This window comes from Trachypithecus francoisi, unplaced genomic scaffold (genome assembly GCF_009764315.1).
Source record: "Trachypithecus francoisi isolate TF-2019V2 unplaced genomic scaffold, Tfra_2.0 Lachesis_group19, whole genome shotgun sequence".
Classification (NCBI taxonomy): Eukaryota; Metazoa; Chordata; class Mammalia; order Primates; family Cercopithecidae; genus Trachypithecus; species Trachypithecus francoisi.
In genome coordinates, this window is record NW_022681464.1 from 27,871,405 (window position 1) to 27,897,688 (window position 26,284).

General features: G+C 37.4%; 1 protein-coding gene across 2 annotated transcripts in view; it reads left to right on the forward strand.

Annotated features, from left to right (window-relative positions):
- Positions 1-26,284, forward strand: part of CDH2 (cadherin 2) — a 228,624-nt gene that overhangs the window by 165,372 nt on the left and 36,968 nt on the right. For both annotated transcript variants that reach the window (XM_033178071.1, XM_033178072.1), the window contains 9 exons: positions 456-682; positions 2,376-2,522; positions 4,521-4,676; positions 8,386-8,530; positions 11,206-11,378; positions 20,336-20,473; positions 21,133-21,318; positions 23,642-23,895; positions 25,326-25,468. In XM_033178071.1, coding sequence (XP_033033962.1) covers positions 456-682; positions 2,376-2,522; positions 4,521-4,676; positions 8,386-8,530; positions 11,206-11,378; positions 20,336-20,473; positions 21,133-21,318; positions 23,642-23,895; positions 25,326-25,468 — 1,569 coding nt within the window. The remainder of the gene's footprint in view (positions 1-455; positions 683-2,375; positions 2,523-4,520; positions 4,677-8,385; positions 8,531-11,205; positions 11,379-20,335; positions 20,474-21,132; positions 21,319-23,641; positions 23,896-25,325; positions 25,469-26,284) is intronic.

A 26,284-nucleotide genomic window follows, 5' to 3' on the forward strand; every position in this document is an offset into this window, starting at 1 on the left:
CCAGGCAGTGTCAGACATGACTAAGAAACTGAGGTAGCAGAAACTCAAATCACACTACATGAAAACTGAGAAAATCGGGGTTGTTCTACTTTGAGTGACTTTAGACCTGGGACTGAAGAGTGAGTGGAAGTTTGTAATAGGGTGGGAGGAAATATCAGTGAAAGATGTCAGGGTGAAAAGCAGGTGCACCTGAGGACCCAGTGTCCAGGAAGTATGAAAAGAAGGGGAAAGCTTTGGAAGAAGGAAGTGCTAGGGCACAGCAAAGAACTACCATCTGGCATTTCATAGTATGAAAATGCCTTTAATATAATACAATAAAAATAAAACTTCTGTGTTTCATGCTACTGTATTTTTATCCTTTAACCTAAGCAGGATATAGGTTTAAGTATTAGGGGTTTATTTTTTTGCCTTTTTGGTATAATTATAATAACTGATATATTTCTTATCTTTTACAGTGAAGTTTAGCAACTGCAATGGAAAAAGAAAAGTACAATATGAGAGCAGTGAGCCTGCAGACTTTAAGGTGGATGAAGATGGCATGGTGTATGCCGTGAGAAGCTTTCCACTGTCTTCTGAGCATGCCAAGTTCCTGATATATGCCCAAGACAAAGAGACCCAGGAAAAGTGGCAAGTGGCAGTGAAATTGAGCCTGAAGCCAACCTTAACTGAGGACTCAGTGAAGGTATAGTATCCAAATCTGGCTTTAGGGCTGGTTAAAAATCAGATTTACACAGTTTGAACTAAATATATGCTTTGCTTCAGATCACATTAATGGATGGCCACTCTTTGAATTTTTATCAACTTCGGTCATTTTAGTAACTTTTTTTGTGTTTTTAATCTTTTAGGATACTTAGACTAAATATATTTTCAGCAACTAGGAATTGTGTTTTAAAGATTTGTTTATACTTTGAGATTTATAACTTTAAACTAGAAGCAGTTTGTTTTAAATTTCTTAGAAGCTTTATAAGCTGTTAAATAAAACCACAAAATAAACAATTCTTTACAAGATGTCATCAGTCAGATTTATTAGATGAGAAGTACAGATTTAAAGTAGTAACAGGAAAACATTTCTGGCAGTGAGTATTGGGTTTTTGTCTTGTTCCTTAATAATCAAATTGGGGGGTATGAATTATTTATACTACCAACATGACTTTTTAGGAATGATATACTCCCTCTGGTGGAAGCTGCTGTGAGCCAAGATAAAATAAATGAGGTACATTTCCAACAGAGTGCCATTCAGTTCAATTGAACAAATATTTATTGAGCACTTAATTTGTATAAGTCACTGTTAGGAATTTCAAATAAAATACAGTAACTTCAGTAAAGTTATGATAATGTTTTCTGAATATTTTAGTTTTTTGAGTTAATTCAAAACAAATATGATGGGACACACCCATATATTCTGAAGTCCATGAACTATGGAACTATGACCACTACATTATTTTATACTTATTGTACTGTGAGAGATAGAAACATACACATTCATTTTGGGTATTTAGTTGTAAATGTGATATACATACCCACCATCAAACATGAATCAAGATATCAGAGGAAAATTTATCATTTTTCTCTTATTTCAGTGTTGTGGTTTTATTATGTGAAATTTACTTTGTTACTCTATTAACTGTTGAGGGAAGTCATGTCATTTGGGTAATATAAAGTGAAAACCCAGTAACTAATGGAGTGAAAAGATGCTGTTGTTGTTGATTTGCTGTGTTCCAGCAAACTAGCTTGGATATTTGCACTGAAGCAGCAAGGGCTAATGGCTAAAATGTCTACAGATAGAGGAAGAAACAGAAGAAAGTGTTGACATCCAGCAGAGATTAATACCTAATGTGCAAAGTGGGTCATCTACAGCATCCATCATGGCTGACATAGGTTTAGAATAATTACAGCATTAATTCTGTGGGATTTAATAGGGTCATAAATATTTGAGACATTCCTTAGCAGTATGTATTAAACTTCTCTTGGAATTCAAATTATATTTTAGCACATCAAGATCTAAATTTAATGTACAGTAGCACATTACCTGAACTGTGGTTTAAACTAATGAGAAATATATAAAAGGGTACTATTAAATTTTGCTCAATATTAACTGCTATCTAAGAAGGTTTATAGAAACTGCAAATAGTTTACACAGCTGTGCCATATAATAAATTGTTTAGAATTCAATTTTTCAGATACACAGTATAACCCAAAAATTTTATGGTGTTTTCTGTTATTTTAATAGGGGGCCAGGGAAAAGGGCCTCCAGACTTATTTTTTGTTCATAATAAACTGATTCCTATGCTTTCAGGTATTCAATAATATTGATGTACTTTCAGAAAATGTTTTTCCTAGTACTCAGGAATGTCTTGTTGTATTTTAATGTAAAGGAGCCACCAGAAGTTGAAGAAATCGTATTCCCAAGACAATTCAGTAAGCACAGTGGCCACCTACAAAGGCAGAAGAGAGACTGGGTCATCCCTCCAATCAACTTGCCAGAAAACTCCAGGGGACCTTTTCCTCAAGAGCTTGTCAGGGTAAGGTGGCACAATTTTAACTGTTTTCATAGCACAAGACGAATGTATGTTAAAAATATTTCTATTTTTTTTACAAAGTAGAATTTATGACGTATATACTAAAAGTGTTTTTCTATATAGATAGAATTTGTGTAGTGTTGTAGAAAGCCTCTTGTCATTTTCTTTGTTACCTTTTGGATTATTTATAAGTAGAGCTCTCTTGTAGGTCCTGCACACTGTGGATTTGAAAGCTTTTTCAGTTTGTGACTACACAAGCCCTAAAGCCAACACATATTCCCAACCATACCATTTCCACTCTCACAACACACACATCCCTAAACTTCCCTGTCTGAAAGCTGGGCTCTCTGTGATGATCTTTGCCCTCTACAGATGGTTTTTGGGCCACAGAAAAAATAAAGGGCAATCATTGTTAAAAATGCCAGCACCAAATGCATTTGAGAGTTTTTTTTAAAGAAAATAGTGAACTTTGATACCATTAACAGGATCCCCAGGGCTATGTAAAATCATAGGCTTTCAAATCTGAGGAGTAAGTTTTGTTTGTTTTTATTTACTCTAGGTACATACCATCAGCTACATTAAAAAAAAAAAAAAGCTGATATTTTTGCATTTTAGTAAACCTAACAACCCATTATTTATTACAAAAGTATAGTAAGACAAGTCTGTTGTATTCCCATTTATTAAAATATAAATGTTTCTGTATATGATTATTTTAGCATTCTAACATATACTTACTGAAAGCCTTTTTTTAAAAATAAGCCACTTATTTATGTTGCATATTCTGTCCTAATGTACATTATAATTCACTTTAACAATGAATGTAACTCTGAAATAAAGATACTCTCTCTTTTTCTACTTTAATGAAGTTTTAAAGAAAAGAGCATTTTGCTTTAACTTTAAAAAGAAAAAAAAAAAGACCGGGTGTGGTGGCTTACGCCTGTAATCCCAGCACTTTGGGAGGCCAAGGTAGGCAGATCACAAAGTCAGGAGATTGAGACCATCCTGACTAACATGGTGAAACCCCGTCTCTACTAAAAATACAAAAAAACTAGCCGGGCGTGGTGGCAGGCTTCTGTAGTCCCAGCTACTGGCTGAGGCAGGAGAAAGGCGTGAACCCGGCAGGCGGAGCTTGCAGTGAGCCGAGATCGCGCCACTGCACTCCAGCCTGGGAGACAGAGGGAGACTCCTTCTCAAAAAACAAAAACAACAAAAACTAGATTTTATTGATGGATTAAGTATAAGTAACTAATACATAAGGATCTCTTATTTTTTTCTCTGTACCTGCGTCCCTCCGTCCCCTTCTGTAGCCTATTCCGTCTCCTGTGACTGCTTATACATTGACTTAATTTTCTTGAGAGTAGTTGTATTTGGAGAAGGCAGTGAGCCTATAAGTGATATAATGTTTGCGAGCACAAAAGATATATCTTGAAGTTCTTTCTTTTGTGCTTTATTATTAATGAAAATTTCAGGTATCACTTTGAAATGATATGGAAAGCTTTGGTGCTATGAACAGTGTTAGTACAATGCAAGTACAGAAATCCGACATTCAGGCTCAGCCATAACTGTATTAGAGTTCCATTTAAGGATATTTCACACTATGGATAGACAATTAATTCTTGTTACTGATGCAAAAAGGTAAACAATGTTTATTTTAATGAAATTGGACAGCTGTGACTATGTTAAATCGTCTAACCTAGAAACTCCCAGGACAGAGTTTGATTGTTTAAAAACTGAGACTTGTAGATTTGGAACTTTTGCACTGCTCCTAGTGAGTCTTCTTTTAGATGTTAATGTTGCCTCCAGTGATAGATGACATCTCTTTTGAAGCCTGTCACCAAGAAGCAGAGGAAGAACAGGCACTAGGAGACTTTCTCAGTGATTTTCTGGGAAGAGATGGTATAAGTTTGTAGCTGAAAAAGGGCATGAAGTGTGATGTGCCCCATCTCTGATAATGAGCTCATTTAGTCTCTCACTTAATGTGATTGTTTTCTTGATCCTTAGATCAGGTCTGATAGAGATAAAAACCTTTCACTGCGGTACAGTGTAACTGGGCCAGGAGCTGACCAGCCTCCAACTGGTATCTTCATTATCAACCCCATCTCGGGTCAGCTGTCAGTGACGAAGCCCCTGGATCGCGAGCAGATAGCCCGGTTTCATGTAAGTTTCCAACCAGCCGATAAGTCTGTGTATTAACACTTCTAAATGTCTGCAGAGTTTGCCATTGCCTCTTATATCAGTCTGAAAGCCTCAATATTGAGAGTTTCAAGAATTGCATCTGTAGTCTTTTGGTAAATTTTAATAATTTTATTGTTTTTGTAGAATTGATAAATGCCCTGATAGAAAAACAAATAGATAAATGCCACAACAAAGAAAGAAGGAAGTGAAATTGCCTAAAATCTCATTACTCTTTACATATTGATCCTTGCCTTCAGATATGTGGTTAAGAACCTGTAAGAACAAATTTATATGAATGGAGTCAAATCTGTTACATGTAAAATATATAGATATCATAGCATTGTTAATGAATGCATAATATTCTAATCAAAGTGAATCCCCTATTCCTTTCTTATGTTGAATTTTCTTTGGGATTTTTTTACTCTTATTGCTAAGAACCTTTTATCTAATTAGGAATATTAGTGCTTGGTTTGTCCTACGTTTTCTCCTTATGTTTATTTCTAACGTTGTCAATAATTTTCCTGTAGTAGGACATCATTTTTACTGTAAAATTCATTTAAAAAAATTTTTTCATACATTCTGGCTTTCCAGAGATGTTGATAAAGGCCTTCCCTACTCCAGGATGCCAGTCTCCCTAGTTTTACTCCAGGATACCAGTCTCCCCAGTTCCCCAATTTTTTGTTGTTTTTACTTTTTACATGTGAATTTTTAACCTCTGCGAAATTATTTTAATAAAAGGAGAGGCTCACTTTGTTTTTCCTTTATGACTAGCTACTTGTCCCAACGGCATATATTGAATTAGTTTCCCCATTAGATCCATCATCTACACTTACTTAATCACTAAAACTTTCATCCCACATGTGCATGGATGTGTTTCCAGACTCTTATTTTGCCCACTCATACACTTGTTGAATTCTTGTACTTTTACTGACTTTTAAAATTACTGATGCTTTTTTTTTTTTTTTTTTTTAATTATACTTTAAGTTCTAGGGTACATGTGCACAACGTGCAAGTTTGTTACATATGTATACATGTGCCATGTTGGTGTGCTGCGCCCATCAACTCATCATTTACATTAAGTATTTCTCCTAATGCTATCCCTCCCCCCTCCCCCCACCCCAGGACAGGCCCCGGTGTGTGATGTTCCCCACCCTGTGTCCAAGTGTTCTCACTGTTCAGTTCCCACCTATAAGTGAGAACAATTATTGAAGTTTTTAAACTTCAATAGATTCACCTAGATCAGACAGACAAATAAGCATATGAAAAATTTAAAATGTCTTATGCACTGAGTAGTGCTCTATACTCTCTCTTCCCAAAGACCTTGATTTCTTCATCATTCCATTTTTTAAAATCATTGGAGGAATAGGTTATTCTAATGCTTTCCATATTGTTCTGAAACGTAGGAAAAGAAGTAAAACTTCCAAACATCTCACAAAGACAACATAGCATTAACAAGGAAACGTATTTTTAGATAGCACACAATAGACCAGCCACTACTTAGACTAGCCTCTAATTTATGAATATAAATAAGATCAATTTAAAATTTCCTATAGGAATCTCGCTATCTGAATTCCTGTGGTTAAAACTCAGGAAATGAGTATATTCAGGTCAAAATTGGGTTAAATTATTGCTAAGTGCTTGCTACTTGCACATTAAAAGAGCAATACCAGCCGGGTGTGATGGCTCACACCCGGAATCCTAGCAATTTGGGAGGCCAAGGCGGGTGGCTCACTTGAGGTCAAGAGTTCCAGACCAGCCTGGCCAACATGGTGAAACCATGTCTTTACTAAAAATAAAAAATAAAATTATCCTCATGTGGTGGCGCATGCCTGTAATCCCAGCTACTCAAGAGGCTGAGGTGGGAGAATCACTGGAACCTGGGAGGCAGAGGTTGCAGTTAAGCCAAGATCATGCCAGTGCACTCTTACCCTCCTGCCTAGGTGACAAACCAAGACTGCATCTCACAAAAAAAAAAAAAGCAACACCATAACAGAGTAGAATTAATTATACAAATGAAAGTATTAAGGTTTAGTATTCAGATTCAGTATTTTATATAAATATAATTAAGTTTTAGTGTTAAGAATATTAATGTAATATAAGATATTAAATAAGCCAAGGGAAAAAAAAAGAATTATCTTTATAGGTATTGAATGGCAGTATTAAAATTTACATTGTTTTTATGTGTTTAAATAACCTCTGAATTTAAAAAAGATATGTTGAAGGTATTTTTTAATTTGATTGAGTATCCAGCAGTAACCAATGGCAAGCATCAGACTTAACAGGAAAACTAGAAGCATTCCAGTCAAAAAGAAACGATTAAAGGAGCACTAAACAGCTATTGAAAAGAATGAAATGAATCTATGGTCTAGATGAAAGGATTTTGATGATATTCTGCCAAGTGTAGCCGAATGATTATTTTTGTTTGAAAATAAAAATAAGATAAAGTTTTAGAACTATCTATAAAACTGAGAACTGAGCTGGGGAGAGGAACAGCTATCGTATATACTCGTGTATTTTTTTTTTTTTTTTTAACGGAGTCTTGCTCTATTGCCCAGGCTGGAGTGCAGTGGCACGATCTGAGCTCACTGCAGCCCCCACCTCCTGGGTTCAAGCGATTCTCCTGCCTCAGCCTCTGAGTAGCTGGGATTACAGGCACCCGCCACCACACCCAGCTAATTTTTTGTATTTTTAGTAGAGACAGGGTTTTGCCATGTTGGCCAGGCTGGTCTTGAACTCCTGACCTCAAGTGATTCACCTGCCTCGGCCTCCCAAAGTTCTGGGATTACAGGCATGAGCCACATGCCCGGCCATATACTAGTATATTTTTAAGATTTGTGAATGACTTTTACAATTAAGAAAAAAAAAAAAATAGTGTCAAATTTCCTACGTACACTTACTTCTTTCTAGATTATTTTCTGTTCCCTTGATCTCTATGACTACTTTGTGCTACTTCCACTTTTTTTTTTTTTTTTTTTTTGACACAAGAGTCCAGTCTGTCACCCAGGCTGAAGTACATTGGCACGATCTCAGCTCACTTCAACCTCGGGTTCAAGGGATTCTGTTGCCTCAGCCTCCCAAGTAGCTGGGATTACAGACATGTGCCATCAGGCCCAGCTAATTTTTTCTGTATTTTTACTAGAGACAGGGTTTCGCCATGTTGGCCAGGCTGGTCTCAAACTCCTGACCTCAGGTGATCCACCCGCTTTGGTCTCCCAAAGTGCTGGGATTATAGGCGTGAGCCACTGTGCCTGGCCTACTTTCACATTTTCCAGTTGAGTCTGCCTTCTCAACTGGTTTAGTAGGATTTTGGAGCTGGACACAACTGGTTTTGGATCTGAGTCCTGTCAGCAGCAAGAGCAGTGACCTTCATAAATTTCCTAGTCTTTCTGAGGCTCAATTTCATCTTCAAATGCTGACAATTTCTGCCTCACTCCTTCGTATGTGGATTAAATGAGTTAAAATCCATTATGCTCTGAGAACAATGCCTAGCATATAGTAAATGATAGCTTTTTGCTACTATATCTATCCTAATTATATGGACTTGGTGTAACTTAAATTTTGGTGGGAAGAACAGCTTTTGTTTTTAAGTTGTGAGTTTATTCTTGCTATTTTAGTAGCCTTATAATGATGTATTTATCTTCTCACAGACATAAATCTGTTAAATAGTTTTGTTTTCTAATTACTTTTGCAGTTGAGGGCACATGCAGTAGATATTAATGGAAATCAAGTGGAGAACCCCATTGACATTGTCATCAATGTTATTGACATGAATGACAACAGACCTGAGTTCTTACACCAGGTTTGGAATGGGACAGTTCCTGAGGGATCAAAGCCTGGTAAGTTTAAAGATAATAATTTGAAGATGACTTGAGGAAAGTTTGGTGTAAACCAGCCCTGTTATATGAGCAAGAAATGGAGAAATCATGTGAGCCTTTTTGGATCGTTTTCTTTCATTCATGCTTTTGGGAAAGAAGGAAGGTAACTTAGGAAAAAACCGATTGAAGAGAGAAAAACGGCAACAACAAAAATCCTTGTTATTACCCATAATGATTTTTCCCACCTTTGAAAAAATATGCACTACAGTATTTGATTCTGTCCTGTGGAATACATAGGATCCTTTCATTCTGCTTTAGTTGATTCAGCCAATGCATCTTGAAAGTGAGCCCCAGAAGACGAGAGGCTTTCTGTTTATAAAGTACAGATGTGACTGTAGGAGACATAGCAGCAATTAAAGACAGTGGGAAAGCCTTAAAGATACTTGATGTTCCTGGGACTAGGTGGCGAAGTCAAAGCGAAAGCGTGGAAGGGGCTTGGTGACAGCTGTGATTGCTGTCCTCTAGCTCCTCAGGACAGTTGTTTTCAGGGTGACCAGCGTGTCCCCTGCAGTGCTGTCCCTTCAACCAGCAAAATGGAAAATGCGCTGGCCTAGAAATAGCACTTGAAGAAAGCCCCTCATGATTGTAAAGTGGTGTTTGACTAAGATTTTAGATTCTTATATTAAAAATACGACACACTTCAGTCACTGTAGAATAGCCAGGCCCCTAGAAAACCAGTGGACAAGACAATCAGTTGGTATAGGGATGGTAAAAGTAAGTGTTTCACCAGGCTTCCTGAGATGACATGGGGTTCAGAGAGATTTAATTAGCTATTGTATTTTTGTTTCGTCTTTTAAAAACCTCAGCATTTAAAATTGTGCTGCATAATACCTTTGTCATCAACACCAGTTTATGCAACACCCTTATGCATAAGTCAGTTTACAGATATAACCAACTATGGCTCAAACGCATACATTTTCTTGGTCCCAGTGCATATCTGTGCCTCTTCAGAAAAGATGTAGGGGTAGGGTGGGGGCAGCTAGAGGGAGGCCAGGGGCTGTGCAGGAAGTTCAGCCACCTGTGACTCCTTCTAAGTCACGTCATCAGAGTAGCTTTCTTCAGTATTTTAAAATACAGTAAAATTAAAGCAAATTCAGCATTTCCTTACTAAAACACAAGTCTTTACAAATATTCCAAAGAAAGCAAACATTGGACTTTTGGGACTGTGGAGATTTTTTTATATTATTTTCTTTTTTTTTGTCTATTATTTCAAACTTTGCAAGAATTGTTTCACAAAAAAATTGTTTAAAATGTGTTACTGAAGCTATATTTATTATGCATTTTACCATGAATTTCCATATGATCCACCCATAAATAAAAGACTCTCAGCTATTGCTAGAAGTAGACAAATTGTGAGTATATTTCCTGTGGGTCTTCTGTAAGTTTGAAAACATCCTTCTAGGCAAGATTTGTGATGAATCTTGAGCTAAACTGTGTTGTGATCTGTATTTTGGCTCACACTTTTGAAACATACCTTTTTATTCGAATGATTTATTCATTCAGCAAATGTTTATAAAGCATGTGCTGTGTGGTAGGCCTTGTTCTCATACTGTGGATACAGTGGTGACAAGCTAGTTCCTGCCCTGTTGGAACTTAAATTGTAGTAGGGGAGAGAAATAAAAAACATGACAACAAGTAAGTACACACTGAAGGTTTTGAAAAAATAAGGGTGTAGGGATGACACATAATCAAAACAGGTAAATGGTTTAAAGGGACAAGTTCTGAAATGAGATTTGAATAATATTACCAAAGCATGGTTAGTTCAGAACCCAAGGTATACCATGGAGAGAGAATACCCAATGTAAACAGGCTCTGAGGTAGAACTGAACTTGAGTATTCAAAAGGAAGGTAGACTAGAGATAAACATTTCATAATTCAGTTCTTAAAAGGATCCCACAGAACAAACCATTCTAAACAGTAACTACTTCTCTATTTCTAAATTACAGTTTGTCTAGCTAGTTTGAACTAATTGGATACAAAGGCTTTGAAGATTTCTTTTCCAAAATATCTAATAAATTGAAGTCTCTAAGTTGGTTCCAATGTTCTTTTAATCACTGAGGAAATAATGAAACATAATGCCAAATCTCTATGCAATGTACCAAAACAGCAGTGCATGAAATGGTTCCTTATGACCTGAGGAAATGGAGTGTGCCATGTTCTGCACACAGCCTACATTCGGAAAATGACTCAGGCACTGGGGAGAATCATACTCAGCATGTTATTTTAGACGTTATTGCATAACGGAAGAAAAGATGACAGAGGGAAGAATCAGCGGCAATAAATTATGTTTCTAATGGTATCTGTATTATCCATTATTTGCATTTTATATAAATTAAGGTCTAAAATGAACCTTTTTGGAATCATAAAGTGAATTGAATTTATCTTCCAAGTTATGGAAAAATTGAGTTTTTATAAATATGTATGTTGTATAATTTTTCATTCAAGGATCCAGACCAGGTTTTATCTTTTTTGAAATAAGTACTGTTCTTGTGAGTAGCATTTTAAATCAAGTATAAATGACTTTAAATACTTGTTTTTAAAAAGTGAAAATAAGACATATCAAAACTATAAATATACCTTCTCTTTTGGGGTCCCTGGAATGAAGGGTAACCATTTTCCATGTACACTGTCTCTAGGAACATATGTGATGACCGTAACAGCAATTGATGCTGATGATCCCAATGCCCTCAATGGAATGTTGAGGTACAGAATCCTGTCTCAGGCTCCAAGCACCCCTTCACCCAACATGTTTACAATCAACAATGAGACTGGTGACATTATCACAGTGGCAGCTGGACTTGATCGAGAAGTAAGCCAACCAAAAACTCTATTTGTGTTTGCTTTTAATCTTAAAGGTGCACAATATCACACACATTTTATCTCCACATCACAATATACTCACAGTGTTGTTCAAATGCTATGCTAATCGTTTCCATTGAGTAATCTGTTGTATATTTTTCTGCAGAGCTTCAAATTGGTTAAATGATGTATATATACTAGATAAATCAATGCTAGCCTATGTAGTATTTAATGTGATACTGACTAAGCAATATTCTCTGGTATCTAATTTTTAAAATTTTTAACATTTCCTCAGTTTTCCTTGATAGTCAAAGATTTTTGTGAGGAATTAAAAATCACAGCCAAATAATTTGCACACAAACTTAGGATAATTGTTAATGCTTGTGTTATTAAAAGGCTGCAAATAACATGTATGTGATTTGGGTTTTTTAGCCCTTGTGAATAGGCTGATAGAGTGTATAGTAGATTGTCTTCTTTATTAGAACTAGCCCCTTAACTCTATGATTAATTTACTTAAAAGGCTTGAGCAGTAGTAACTGCATTAATTCTACTCACAAGTATTTGAAGTTAGAAATACAGAGAAACACATTTCTGACATAACATTTAGTTGAAAATGTATGCAGTGTTGAAGGCATTGAAATACTATGCAGTATCACAGTCTGACAAGGAACGGATACTTCTTTTGATTCCCGGTGGGTCATCTCAGTGTTACCGGCCTCAACCCACTGTGCTCCTGCATACCCCTGTGTTTTTGTACATGTGATCCCCTCGGCCAGGCATGCCTTGCACCTTTTTCTTGATCTTACATCTTCAGTTCTTCAGGTTCTGATTCAAGCACTGCTCATATTCTTTCCTGAAAACCTCACTCCTAGTGAAACTTTTTTCATCCTTTTCGATTCTATCCTCACTATTTTCTTACAGATTCTCAAGGTCATTATTTTGACCATATGTAATCATTGTTTGAGTGAAAGATCAAAGTGCCAACTCAGGGAGATCGGTGCTTTGTAGATTTCTAACTGAGCCAGCTTTTACTGTAATGAGACTTCAGATTATGTATGTCAAAAGGAGACATACCCACTGCAATAAAATATTGACAAGGATTTTAGAAGTTCGTTGTATTTTGACACTTTATTTTCTGTAGACGCATTTATTTGAATTGAATAGAAGAAAACATTACTATTGCAATTAATATTATACACAAAATAGTGCTAGAAGCACTACAATACAGTAATATGAGCCAATTAAGATTACTTTATTCTGAGCTGAGAGCCTTACTTAGGAGTTGGTGTATGCCTATGACATTGTACCTATTAACTTGTAGGCATCAACAGTTCTTTTTCTAGAATTGATTTGCATCAGAGATTGTTGAAATCGGTTTAGTTTCTTAAGTAGTACTTTTAGTTCAGTAATATTTGGAACATGTATATATTTTCACCTCTTCATTACCATATGAAATACTATTTTTATATGCTGATAAACTCAGCATGAATGCCATAATTTATCTGAGAATCTGGGGTAATTTTCAGTATTCTTTCTTCAGTGCCAGGTTGCTCATATACCAAGTAGATTTAGTTCATTTCACAATCCTAATATTTCTCTTTCATTCACATTGTCATTGTGAGATACAGAAATGAGACTTCATCCTGTTTTCATACGGTAATATTCCTATCTCATTTAGACTGGCTGTTTTATGAAAAGAACGAGGCATGGAAAATTAAAGATACTTTTTACTAAAACAGACCAACCATGTTTAAAAATCAAAGAGACTGTATTTCATTTAGAGGATGAAAGCCTGACGTGAGGCCATAATCGTCGTTAAGTTTATCTTCCAGTGGATAGAGAAGCTGTTCACTACCCCTTGATGAAACTAATGTGGAAATGGATTTGAAACTATAGAATTCTGGGTTAGATACAGTATGAGAAATAGCTTCTTGACAGTGAAATTATTAAACACAACAATGAGTTACTAGGGAAAATTATGGAAAACCTTCCTTTTCTGAAAGTCATTTAACATAGAAAAAATGTATCTATCTCGGATGGTTTATGATAATTCTTCCTGAGGCTGGGGATAAATTGCTTTGACTTTTTCAGGCCTCATGCAGGCTTGAAATTCTTTTATTTCTATTAGAATTCACAGTTTCCTTTCTGTCAAAAGTAATACTTGTTCTCATTCTCTCAGGATGTATGACACCTTTAAGTGATTGAACTCCTAATCACTGAAATGCTTACTGAGATGCAGCTTTTTATTTTTCTTTAATCTTCAGGTTTTAAAAATTCAGTTTTAATTCTTCAGCGTCTCCAGACCTAAAGGTGTATTTGCCACATTACCCCAGTCTTCAGCGTTTATTCCTATCTGTCCTCTTGTGACATTACTTGCTGGTAGTATTCCTGGCCTTTCCACTTCATGTCCATTTTCCTCCCTTTTTGTGCAGGACTGCCAGTAACTCACCCTTGCTCCCCCCAGGTTTGAACTCTGGCTCTGCTTATTATGGGCTGTTTGACTTCCAGTGTATTAACCTGAAACCTCAGTTCCTGCATCCGTAAATGGGAATAATAATATTACCTACCTCATGGGACAGTTTTAAGAATTATCTAACATGACACACGAAGCATTCAGGCCAGTGTGGTGGCCCATACCTGTAATCACAGCATTTTGGGAGGTTGAGGTGGGTGGATGGCTTGAGCCCAGAAGTTCAAGACCTGCCTGGACAACATGGCGAAACCCCATCTCTACAAAAAATACAAAATTAAGTGGGCATGGTGGTGTGCACCTGTAGTCCCAGCCACTTGGGAGGCTGAGCAGGAGAATCACCTGAGCCTGGGAGGTCAAGGCTGCAGTGAGCCATGATTGCACCACTGCACTGCAGCCTGAGTGGCAGAGTGAGACCCTCTGTATTAGTCTGTTCTCACACTGCTGTGAAGAAATACCTGAGACTGGATAATTGGTAAAGAAAAGAGGTTTAATTGGCTCACAGTTCCACATGGCTGGGGAGGCCTCAGGAAGCCTAGAATCATGGCAGAAGGTACCTCTTCACAGGGCGGAAGGAGAGAAATGAAGAATGCAAGCAATGGAAATGCCAGACACTTATAAAACCATCAGATCTTGTGAGACTCACACATTATCATGAGAACAGTATGGGGGAAACTGCCCCCATGATTCAGTTACCTCCACCCGCTTCCGCCCTTGACACATGGGGATTATGAGGATTACAATTCAAGGTGAGATTTGTGTGGGGACACAGAGCCAAACCATATCACCCTGTCTTAAAAAAAAATGTGTGTGTGTGTGTGTATATTTAAAAGCATTTTGAAAACCATTCAGTACAGTGCCCAATACATCTGAGCTATTGTTTTCCCCATTGCCATGATGAATAGCAGCAGCAGCATCTCCTGGTTGAGCACTATCTATCACCTTTACTCCTCCTCGTAAGATGAAAGAAATACTTCCTGTTTTCCAAACCTAATCATCTTTCTGTTTGTGCCTTCAACTCCTAGTTCCATCCTGAAGGGGTGTTCTCCTGTTTTCTGTTGTGTCTTCAATCTTCCTTTCTCTACAGGTTGCTTCATAATCTACAAACCTGCTGGGTCTCCGCTGTGGTAACATAGCTCTCCACGCCCTATAGGATGAAGTTAGAGCTTTTTAATAGTGCATTCCAGATCCTCTGTGACCTTGGCCCCAAAACCCTCCTTAACCTAACCCCCTAGAATTAATTGCCTTTCACATACAAGTGATGCCCAACCATTCATTGAACCATACGCAGTCCTTGTGCAAATAAGAAGTTTTCTATTCTTCTGTTCCCTGTTCCCGTTTGTTCTGCCTCAATATTCTTTTCCTACATAACAGGCTGATCCTTACCCTCTGAGAGCCAGTTCTCAATCCCTTCTCTGAGCACCCACAATAGTCTCTGCATACCTCTATATAGACTGTGTTGCACAGAAAGTATATCTAGATTCCCATTCTCAACATCCAGTGGGGCAGATGTTCCTTGTCTCGTTACCCTGAACATGAATCTTAAAGAAATGTTTAAGTTACTATACTTTCCCTGAGTTCCACACCAGTTTTCTCCAAGGGGCAGCCTGTACTCAAGGCAGGCGGATCACTTGAGCCCAGGAGTTTGAGACCAGCCTGGGCCACATGGCGAAACCCTATCTCTACTAAAAATACAAAAAATTAGCCAGGCGTGGTGGCACATGCCTGTAATCCCAGCTACTCAGGAGGCTAAGGTAAAAGGATCACCTGTCACCTGAGTCTGGGTGGTCAAGGCTGCAGTGAGCCATAATCACGCCACTGCAGTCCAGCCTGTGTGACAGAGTGAGACCCTGTCTCAAGAACAAGCAAACAAAAAATACTTCCACTCCTTCCTCATCTACTTGAAGTCTGGCTTTTCATCTGCTTTCCCCTCTTGACCTGTGCACATGCTGCGTGTGTGCAGTACTCTGACCATCTTAGAAGGCACTCACATAGTGGGTTAATTAATGGTACAGATTCTTGACTCAGACCTGAGTTCAAGTCTAGTCTCTGCCTCTTATGGCTGGGTGTCCATGGCAAGCTTCCGTACCTTCCTAAGCCTGTTTCCTCATCTGTAAAATGGGGTTTCAAAACCCCACCTGCCTCATAGGATTATTGTGAGGACTAAATGAAATAATGCATAGTGTTTAGCACTCTGCCAGGCACGTAGTGCTCAAACTCAATAAAAGTTGTTTTTAGTTTTTAAATCAAGGCCCTTGGAACAGTGCCAGCATGTAGTACGTATACAAAAGAAAGTTAGACTACACATTTATAAGGTAGATGGTACTTTTAGTCCCATTTCACAGATAAGGGGACTGGGGCTTAGCAGTTAAGAATTTGAACAGAGTCACAAATCTATACTTCCCTCCTAAGTTTCGGTGCCATTATTATTCAACTCTCTGTCCCCAACCCAGTTTATCTAGAGGCAAATATGTCATGTCCTGAAATCTGTGATATATGATGAATTTCCTATTTCACGTGACCAGGACCTTCTCCTCAGTCTCCCAAGGTCATAGTTTAATTGCCTTTAGTACCCACAATCTGTTTAGTCATCAAGTTCTTTTTTTTTTTTTTTTTTTTGAGACGGAGTCTTGCAGTGTCGCCCAGGCTGGAGTGCAGTGGCGCAATCTCGGCTCACTGCAAGCTCCGCCTCCCGGGTTCCTGCCATTCTCCCGCCTCAGCCTCCGAGTAGCTGGGACTACAGGTGGCCGCCACCGCGCCCGGCTAGTTTTTTTTTGTATTTTTAGTAGAGACGGGGTTTCACTGGGTTAGCCAGGAGGGTCTCGATCTCCTGACCTCGTGATCCGCCCGCCTCGGCCTCCCAAAGTGCTGGGATTACAGGCTTGAGCCACCACGCCCGGCCTTAAGTTCTCTTTTTAATCAAAAAAGTAATGACATTAAAAGTGATTGCCATTAAAAGTAATGACAAACACTGCAGTTACTTTTGTACCAACCTAATAGTTGGTACGCACTATTGAAGGTTCTTCATATTACTTCTTCCTACCATTTCTGTACTTGCACTCATGCATTTGGTGGCTCTCTATGGTCCTATCATCCGTTACTCTCTGCCTCCATCACTTAATGAAAGCAAGGCTGTATCTCGTTTTGGCCACTGTTTTATCCAAGTAAATACTCCATTGCCTGGCATTTAGAAGACATTCATTAAATGTCTGCTGTATGAATGACTAAATGTTCTCACCTCCTCATTCACTGATGTCACTCTAGTTGTTGAAATAGTGCTGCATGTGCGTAAGATTTTTATTGGTAAATGCAGAGACGCTTCTAGGACAGCAAGCAGACACAGCCTTTCAGGTGCTACTTCATCAAGTAGAGACTGCCAGAATCTTAAGAAATTCATCGTGTTTATTTTTTACTGTCATATTTATGATAAGTGATGCTAGCTTTCCATTTATGGGACTTCTACAATAAATTAAGCTTTAAATAGCAAATCAATGTCAAGATAAATAGGAAGTGACTCATGGTATGAGGAAATATTAGAGTTGGGACTATTGTATATGAATCACTGTGGTTTTGGGAAAAGGTGAGCTAGTTTATGCTCCCAGTATGGGTTTTAATAAATAAATTATAGCTATCCATGTGAATAGAAGATGGTTTTTTCTTTACCTGAGGTAAGATCGTGCAAAACGCAAGGTTTCTTATGCATTCACCCATCCATCCACCAAGTCAGAAGCATTTGTGGAATTCTTACTCTGAGTCAGGCACTGTGCCATATGCCAGTGACACAAGCATCAACAAAGCAAGGGCCCTTGGGACGCGTGTGTGTTTGTGTGTGTGTCTGTATATATGCACACACATGCACAGTGAGGCAGATACAGATATACGACCGGTAACAGCCATATAAACTATAAACAGTGATGGGATGTGTTGTGAGGGCTCTGTCCTGAGGCCTTGGCAGAAGTCATCTCCAAAGTAGCTTTTAAGCCACATGTTAGCCAGGCTTGGAATGAAGGGAATGGTATTCCAGGCAAGGGTTTCTCAACCAGGACACTATGACATTTTTACTTGGTGATGAGGCCTATCTTGTGTATCGTAGGATGTTTAGCAGCATCCTTGGCCTCTACCTATTAGATGTCGGTACTAAGTTTGGTTGTCAAAACTAAGCACTCCTTAGTTGTGACAACCCAAAATGTTCACTCTGGGTAACATCCACTAGTCTAGGCAGAGGTGAATGCCAAATTCTGTGACATAGGATCATGACAGGGCATTTGAAGATAAATGCAAAATAGCCCCAGGTGTGGGGTAAGCGAATGGGAGGCATCACTTTTGTAAAATAGGCGAGTTTCAGAGAGGGAAGGATTGACAGCAAGCAGATGAGTTCGGATTGTATTCTATAGAGAGCAGGAAGGGAAGAGAAGTTTTCAAGCAGAATCCCCTTGATCAGCTGAGGTACTATGAGAGCGGGAAGTGGAACCCTTACGGAATCTAAATGTCAGTCATTCACAAACAGATGCCCAGTGACCAAATTAGGCAAGAAGCTCTAAGCAGTTCATTATCTAAAACATAGGCCATCAAGGCTTCCTTACTAAATATAAGAATATTTTACCAGTCAGGCATTTGAAAATGGAGATGACATTATTTACCAACTGAATTTTTTTTTTATTTGAAGAGATACTGTACTTTGGAAATAACAAGTGTCCTTTTGTAATTTAAAATTTCCAGACTAGCTTGCAGCAATAAGAAATTTCAAGTATTAGCTACTAATTCCAGTATTGCAGATCAGTGGAAAATTATTGGATGTATTATGCATATACAATTCTAAAGATTTTTGTAGAATAGACATTAGGAAAGAACTATACCTTCATGTAATACCTATGTGAGTTAACTTCTTAAAAAGTAAACTTCCTTTTTTCTCTCTTTTTGAGAATGTTCATCTGTTTCTGCAAATAACAGCTAACAAAACTCAAATTTCAAAAGTCATAATTTTTTTTATTTTCATGGTTTTCAGCTGGGAGGCTGAACTGAATGCCCCGCAAAATTCTCTCACTAACCATGAAAGCATTAAGCTGAAGTGACACTTCTAACTGGGGAAGAAAACCAATTGAAGAAGTATTATAGCTTATGTTCACGTTATAGCGAGGTACTGTGGGTTAAGAAAAATTAAATGACTCATCCAACATTATTTCTTTGTGTGTGTTTTTTAATTCAAAAAAGTCTAACATGTTCTCTTTTAGGAAGACAGAAATAACTGAAATAAATAACTGCTAGAGATTGGCATTTGGGTGGACAGACAGAGACTTAAAATCTAATGTGGGCGGTTTGGCTTTCCCTCCTACTCCTTTCTTTTCTTTGCCCCTCCCTCTGACAACTAAATCAAAAGCTACAATTTGTGTCTATTCTATCTATCTAAGCTCCAGAAATCCCTTAAGAATGGCCATTCATAATGTTAGCTATATTTAGAATCAGGGAAAACTGCACTTTGCAGTGACAGTTTATTTTTGTATGTAGTGGATTTTGTTGTTCAGAATGTTTTAACATTTATGAAAATGATCACTGTTTTTGATCTATCTGTGCCAATTTCCACAGAGATTCCAAATGATTTTAGATATTGTTTGTAGTTAGGCTTTCCTAATATAAAACTTTTTTGACAAATGCCTGACTTCTCAATCTCAGCATTTTCTCTTAGATCTATTACAGCTTAATTTGGCTCTCTTTTAAAACAGTCAACCTGGGATTTGAAAGTAGTGGATGCCTATCTAATAATAATCATCTACATGTAAATGTATCAATATTTATGTCCATTGTAGGTCTGTGCTCAAAACAGTGGACACAATGAGTGTTATACCCAAATCCTAATCCATTGAATACGCAATTATCAGATATATGCCATTAGAAGACTATGGAAATAAACGTAAAATCTTCAAGTTTTGACTTTGTTTAAGAATGCTGTGTATCTCTTCTATATGGTTTTGAATTATATGTATTAATGGAATTTAAGGGAAAATATTGCATCTACCCTGTTAAAATAGAATATATGTAAGAACATATAAAAGGAAAGCTTACATCGTGAATTATATATGCATTCTTCTCCCTCTCTTGAGATTCTTCATTGTCTTTAGTATCCTAAACTGGGTAGAAATTAACATACAAGAAAGTAAATATGAACCAAATTACTGAATGCTTGATCACAATCCTGTGAAGTGAAGAAAGGCGAAAGTTGAAACCAGATGGAGGTTTCAGCTTAGCTGTGAATTTCACACATCTGCATTGCGTTCCTTTCTGCCACTAGAGGTGAATATACACAGTTAAATCTCTCTAGACAGGGACCAGACCTGTGCTTCTAAGTTAAAGGGAACTCCACTTGGGAAATTTCAAGTCATGTTAATCAGAATGAATGATGCCATGCTCTCCTTGCATTATAAAGAGCCATTTACAGAACAACTGTTATGTCTTCTTGAGGAACTAGTTTCATTTAAGTTGTTATCTTTATTTCTTTTTAGAAAGTGCAACAGTATACGTTAATAATTCAGGCTACAGACATGGAAGGCAATCCCACATATGGCCTTTCAAACACAGCCACGGCCATCATCACAGTGACAGATGTCAATGACAATCCTCCAGAGTTTACTGCCATGACGGTGAGTACAGCCTGTCACTCACACAACTTTGGTTCTATAGTTCGTTACTGAGAAGTTTGGTCATGAATAATAAGTGTGTTAAATAGAGGTGGAACTTGCTTTACCTAGTAGTAGCATGGCTGCTAACTAGGACATTTCTGTCATCAGGGCCTTACATGAGGCATCCAAGTAATTTGTTTCCTTGTAGTCTCCAAGTCCACTGCTAAAGTTGTTAAAATAAGCTGCCTAGAAAACACGTCCTAAAAAGACTGTGCTGTTACAACAAAATGCTTATGAATATTTTCAGATGCATGAGTTGCATAACTGATTTATGCTACTTTGTCAGCATATAATTATCCATATCTGGGGTAAAATCATTTTGTGTAGACAAGTTCTTTCCCCCACCCCACCATAATCACCTAGAGACTCACAAATGGATGCTGATTTTAATATTAATGAAACTGTAAGGTAATTTAGAAAAAAACTGGACTACTGAAAAATGTTACATTATTTTTAAAGTCAGACATAAATGCTGTGATTACCTGCGTTATCAGTCTCCTCATTTAGTGTTGATAATAAAAATTTAATGGGGCAGTAAAATTGGATGGTGTGGTCATCAAGACAAGTTGTCCTTCAGTGGTCCACGCTGCTCCTCTGACTCAGGTTTGTCTTTCTCACAGTTTTATGGTGAAGTTCCTGAGAACAGGGTAGATGTCATAGTAGCTAATCTAACTGTGACTGATAAGGATCAACCCCATACACCAGCCTGGAATGCAGTGTACAGAATCAGTGGCGGAGATCCTACAGGACGGTTTGCCATCCAGACCGACCCAAACAGCAACGACGGGTTAGTCACCGTGGTCAAAGTAAGTGTTCCTTAGGCCACTGACAGCTGCTCAGCAAGGACCAATATATGTCCCCCCCTCATTGTTTTGCAATGGAAACTTAGGACGTTTTTCTTTCAGATATCTCCAGGTGTGGGTCTGATATATATTTGGGAGGTTATGTCTTACCTCCCAATATACTATATACTTACTTATAAAGTATAATTTATAATTACATAAATTATACTTAATTTATGCTGAGGCATCATCACTGATGTGAGGGTTTTTGAATGAGAGGTTTGCGATGAGAGTTTTGTGAGTTTTTGAATGAGTTTTGAGTGAGAGTTTTGTGAGCGTTTTGATGATTGATTTTGAATCAGTTTGGACAGTTTTTACCAATCTGAGTACAGGACTGGCCTAAGCAACATTAACTGTCGGTGTAGTTGATATGTTCGTGATATATCACATTCTGAAGTTTTAATCACCATTGATAGCTATTAAGAATGATGCCTCACACCTGCTATTTTCATATCTACAGCTGTTAGAATATTGGCAGATAGTGAACAAACCAGAAAAGCCATAGAAGTAAAATGGAATGAGTAGTCAAGAAGAAAGCCTGCATTTCAGAAAGCTCTTGCATTTGCATGGCTGTTTTTAAATGCTGTTTCCGAGCCGTTAAGAAATCGGTTCTTCTGATCTTATGGTCAAAAAAGAACCAAACAAAACAATTGAGTGCTAGAAGCCAAGGGGATGTTCTTCAAGAATAATAAACGCATAGCTATAATGGAAAAGCCTGTTAAAGTGAACATCCCTTTCTTTTAGCCGCCCAGTAAAGAGATTTACTTCTTTGCCTCCCACGTAAACACTCTTGATTTGTAAGTGAACCTAAATGTTGACCTTACGTAGAAAGATGTGCTAAAGTTGCCAAGAATTATGCAGATGCGTGAGTAGAATGGAATGGGAATGGAAACTCTCAGAAGGAACGTGGTGATCAAAAGCACCAACTCAAGTCCGCTGTCTGTGTAGAGTCTCAGCGCTGCTCCTGATATCTGTGTGGTCATGGCCAGCTATTTAATCACTGTAAATTCTAGGTTTCTCATGCAGAAAGGGGCTGATAACAGTACGTTAGTCATGGTGTTATGAGAGATAAATGAGCTTCATACACATTAAAGGACTTTGAACTGTGCGTATACCCCTTAGCTTAAATAAATGTTACATCAGGGGAAAGCTTCCTGTGGCTAGTGAAATCACTCTAAATATTGCAGTCTTACTTTTTGGCATTTTTTCTCCCTTGTTTAAAATACTAGAGAAAGGAATCGTTGAATTGGGGATTTTAGAAAAAAAACGATGTGTTTGAAGATTTTAAAAGGTGGTCTAGGGTAGGAAGCTGGTACAGTTTCTGCTGATAATGAGGCTTTCTCATGAGCATCACCTCTTGATCATTCTTAGGCTACCAGTTATGAGCCTAAGAGATCTTAATGTTCTTGTTTTTCCTGTTATTACTGCACATTAATGCTTATTTGCACCTCCATTAGCAGGTGAACAGGGGAAATTAAGAGTGAATGTCCAGTCCAGTCAGTTGACTCCTGGTAACATTTCTAGTGACAGCAGGATTCAGTGAACTTTGGAAGTTAATATTTACATGAAGGGTTATTTGTGCATTGCATTTATCTAGAGTGTTTTTCTTAAGTTTGGGGATTTTACAGACCAGTAAAATACTCGGAAATATTCTGGAAGACAACAGAGTTTTAGTTTGCTAAGAGGAAAAGAAAAATCTTTTCCACCTACCAACAGTATTATTTTTAAAAGGTGTGTTTGTGATTAGGTATACGTTTGTACTGCAAAATGTGTACTTCAAATTATGAAAGGTATTTTTAAATCAAATAAGTTTAGCTTTATTTAAAAATTACATTTTCTGATTTTTGGGTTGTTTTCAATTCATCATAGACTGGTGAAAACTTTCCTGGATGAGGAGTGATCTTTGTACTAATGTTTGAGAGTGTGCATTTAGACAATCATGTTCTCATTGACTTTAAATTATTTAGTATTTTTAGTCAACAATGCTATTCTTAAGAATCATCAAGTTTTTAGATGTACCTAAATCAATAAATCTGTGCAGTAATCATGTGCATTGTTTTGTGAACATAAATCTTTTAAGTACTCAAGATTTATAGTTAGGTTAATTGGAATAAATATTTTGATAAGTGACCATGCTAATGCATGTTTTCCAGAAACTTGAGAGGAACTTTATCATGTAGTAAATGAACAAATTAAGTTTTTGGAAATGGAGTTGATAGAGGAATAAACTACAGAATGCAAGCATTCTTATTTCCTGCAAAAATATGGCTTCCTTTTTATTTTCCAGCCAATCGACTTTGAAACAAATAGGATGTTTGTCCTTACTGTTGCTGCAGAAAATCAAGTGCCATTAGCCAAGGGAATTCAGCACCCACCTCAGTCAACTGCAACCGTGTCTGTTACAGTTATTGACGTAAATGAAAACCCTTATTTTGCTCCCAATCCTAAGATCATTCGACAAGAAGAAGGGCTTCATGCCGGTACCATGTTGACAACATTCACTGCTCAGGACCCAGATCGATATATGCAGCAAAATATTAGGTATGAAATGCTGTTTGCAGTGTTTTTGGAGCTTATGTTCTAATTCACTATTCACTATCACTATTCACTATTCACTATCTAATTCACTATTTGAGTAAGAAATTTTCATTGGAATCAAAACTACATATTAAAAGATAATTTAAAATTCTTTGAATTTTCTTCTCAGTCAATGACTATATTAGATATAGATATCTGTATCCATATTAAAATGGCTTTATTATTTAAAGAAAAAGCTGTTCTTGCTTCTCTGTATCTGCCATTTTTACTTTAAAAATACTGTAGAATTATTTAGCTTGTGCCTTTATGCCAAACATCACAAAAACGTTCTATAGGGAACTTTCAGAAGCTTATAACATTTATCTCTCCTCCATGCATCATGAAGGAAAGAAAGCTTATGCCAAAACCAGTATCTAAGAGCTAAGTAACATCCCTTACCTGTACAGTAGTTATTGAACTTATAAAACCTATCTGTAAAGATTTCCAAACTCAGCAAAATCTAATTTATCCTTCCTGATGAGGGAGTGGATGGTTGGCAGAGCACACCCCATGCGACTGTTCTCCAAAGCTGGTGATGATCATTTTTAAAATGAACTTATATTTCATTAAACTTCTTACAGAACTGCTGCTAGAAGATAACTTCATATTGTTATCTTTTATTAAATGTTAAATGTTCTCCATTTCTCTATTCACTGAAATCAAGATAGCTATTAATAAATAGCCAGTTAATAGAGGTATTGAAATCCTACAACTTTTACCTCTCCAAACATAGCATACCTTTTCCAATCCGATTGGTTATCTAATCTTTAAAAGTTAATCCCCACTCCAAATTTTAAAAAGGAATTTAAGCTGATAAATCTGCCAATTTAGACTCAAGAGTATAGGCCTTTCTTTGCAAAGGTATAGATCTGAGGCTCGGCCCAGCGTGAAAGATGCAAGTAGGAATGGGATTATGGTGGTCTTTCCAGTGTGGCTTCATGTTGGCCATGATAAAGTGTTAAAATGTTTCAGGCGTGTTCTGTGATACAGTATTCAATTTCTTTTGTAATTTCTCTTAACTCCTATACATTGAGACTACTGCTTATCTAGAAACTATATTCAGGCTATTTTCCTGCACCATTCATATCTGTTGAAGTGGACGAGAACCTAAAATGATAACTTTCCAATCTGCTTTAGCCCACATTAGAGAGACTGTGCTCCTAGTCTTGTCCCTCAGACACCTGTAGAATGTTCCCTACATGCCTGACCAAACAACCTTTATGTGCCTCCCAATACCACTGTCACAAAAATACTTTTTCATGTTAAAGCTGTATTTCCAGCTGTCATCTACAGAAATGCACGTTAATGAGCCAGTTGCATGTGGAACTAAACCTGTAAAATATGCTTTTTTAAAGTTTCATATAAAAAAATTAAACTTCACTTTTATTTTGTAGATACACTAAATTATCTGATCCTGCCAATTGGCTAAAAATAGATCCTGTGAATGGACAAATAACTACAATTGCTGTTTTGGACCGAGAATCACCAAATGTGAAAAACAATATATATAATGCTACTTTCCTTGCTTCTGACAATGGTATGTTCCCTGTTTTTTCTTGTATGTTGATGAAAGACAGTAGATCCTCATCATGCATGCTCAGGAATTAAAATTTTCTACAAAACTCAATTGCCTGGAAAACTGACTTTTATGACTCCGAGGTCCAGCTTTTATTTATCATTTCAGACAGGTGTTCTGGAACATCCTTCAGTCTTTGCAATGACTGTTCTTGATGTTCATCCACCATTCATGTAGACATACCTGTGTTATCTTATTGTGCTGTCACACGTTGATGCCCTAAGTCCATCCTCAGTGGCCCTAGACACTGGGTTTTTTGAGTGGCTCTTTTTATATGTCTTCTAGTCACTCTGTTTGCTGCCATTCATATATGCATCTCTTTCAGTCTTGCTTTTTATAATTCTCTGCTTCTGTCTGCCATGGGCTAGGAAACTTAATTTTGTGCATAAATTGAGATAAGTGAGTAGTGAGCTTCAGGGTGTGGGTTTTGGAATATATATGTAGCACCCTCTTTTTTTCCTGAGTCTCTGCTGGTTTTTAATTGGTTAAGATTTATAGATAAGGACGTTTTTGAGATATGTAATATAAAGGGAACTTATGCAGACCTGATAAGGGGCTTATTTTGCTTTGTTAGCTCTCAGTATGATGTGTGCTTCAGACTTCAGGCTCTGGAGTTCTACAGGACCCCCAGGCGCAGACTCCAGCTTTCCCACTTTGAATCTGTGGGATTGGCATGAGGTTTTAAATATATTTGTTTCCTTTTTTTGTTAAATAGAGATAGGTATCTGCACCTTACTCAGTGTTTTCACTAAAATATAATGACTTCTACATACATAT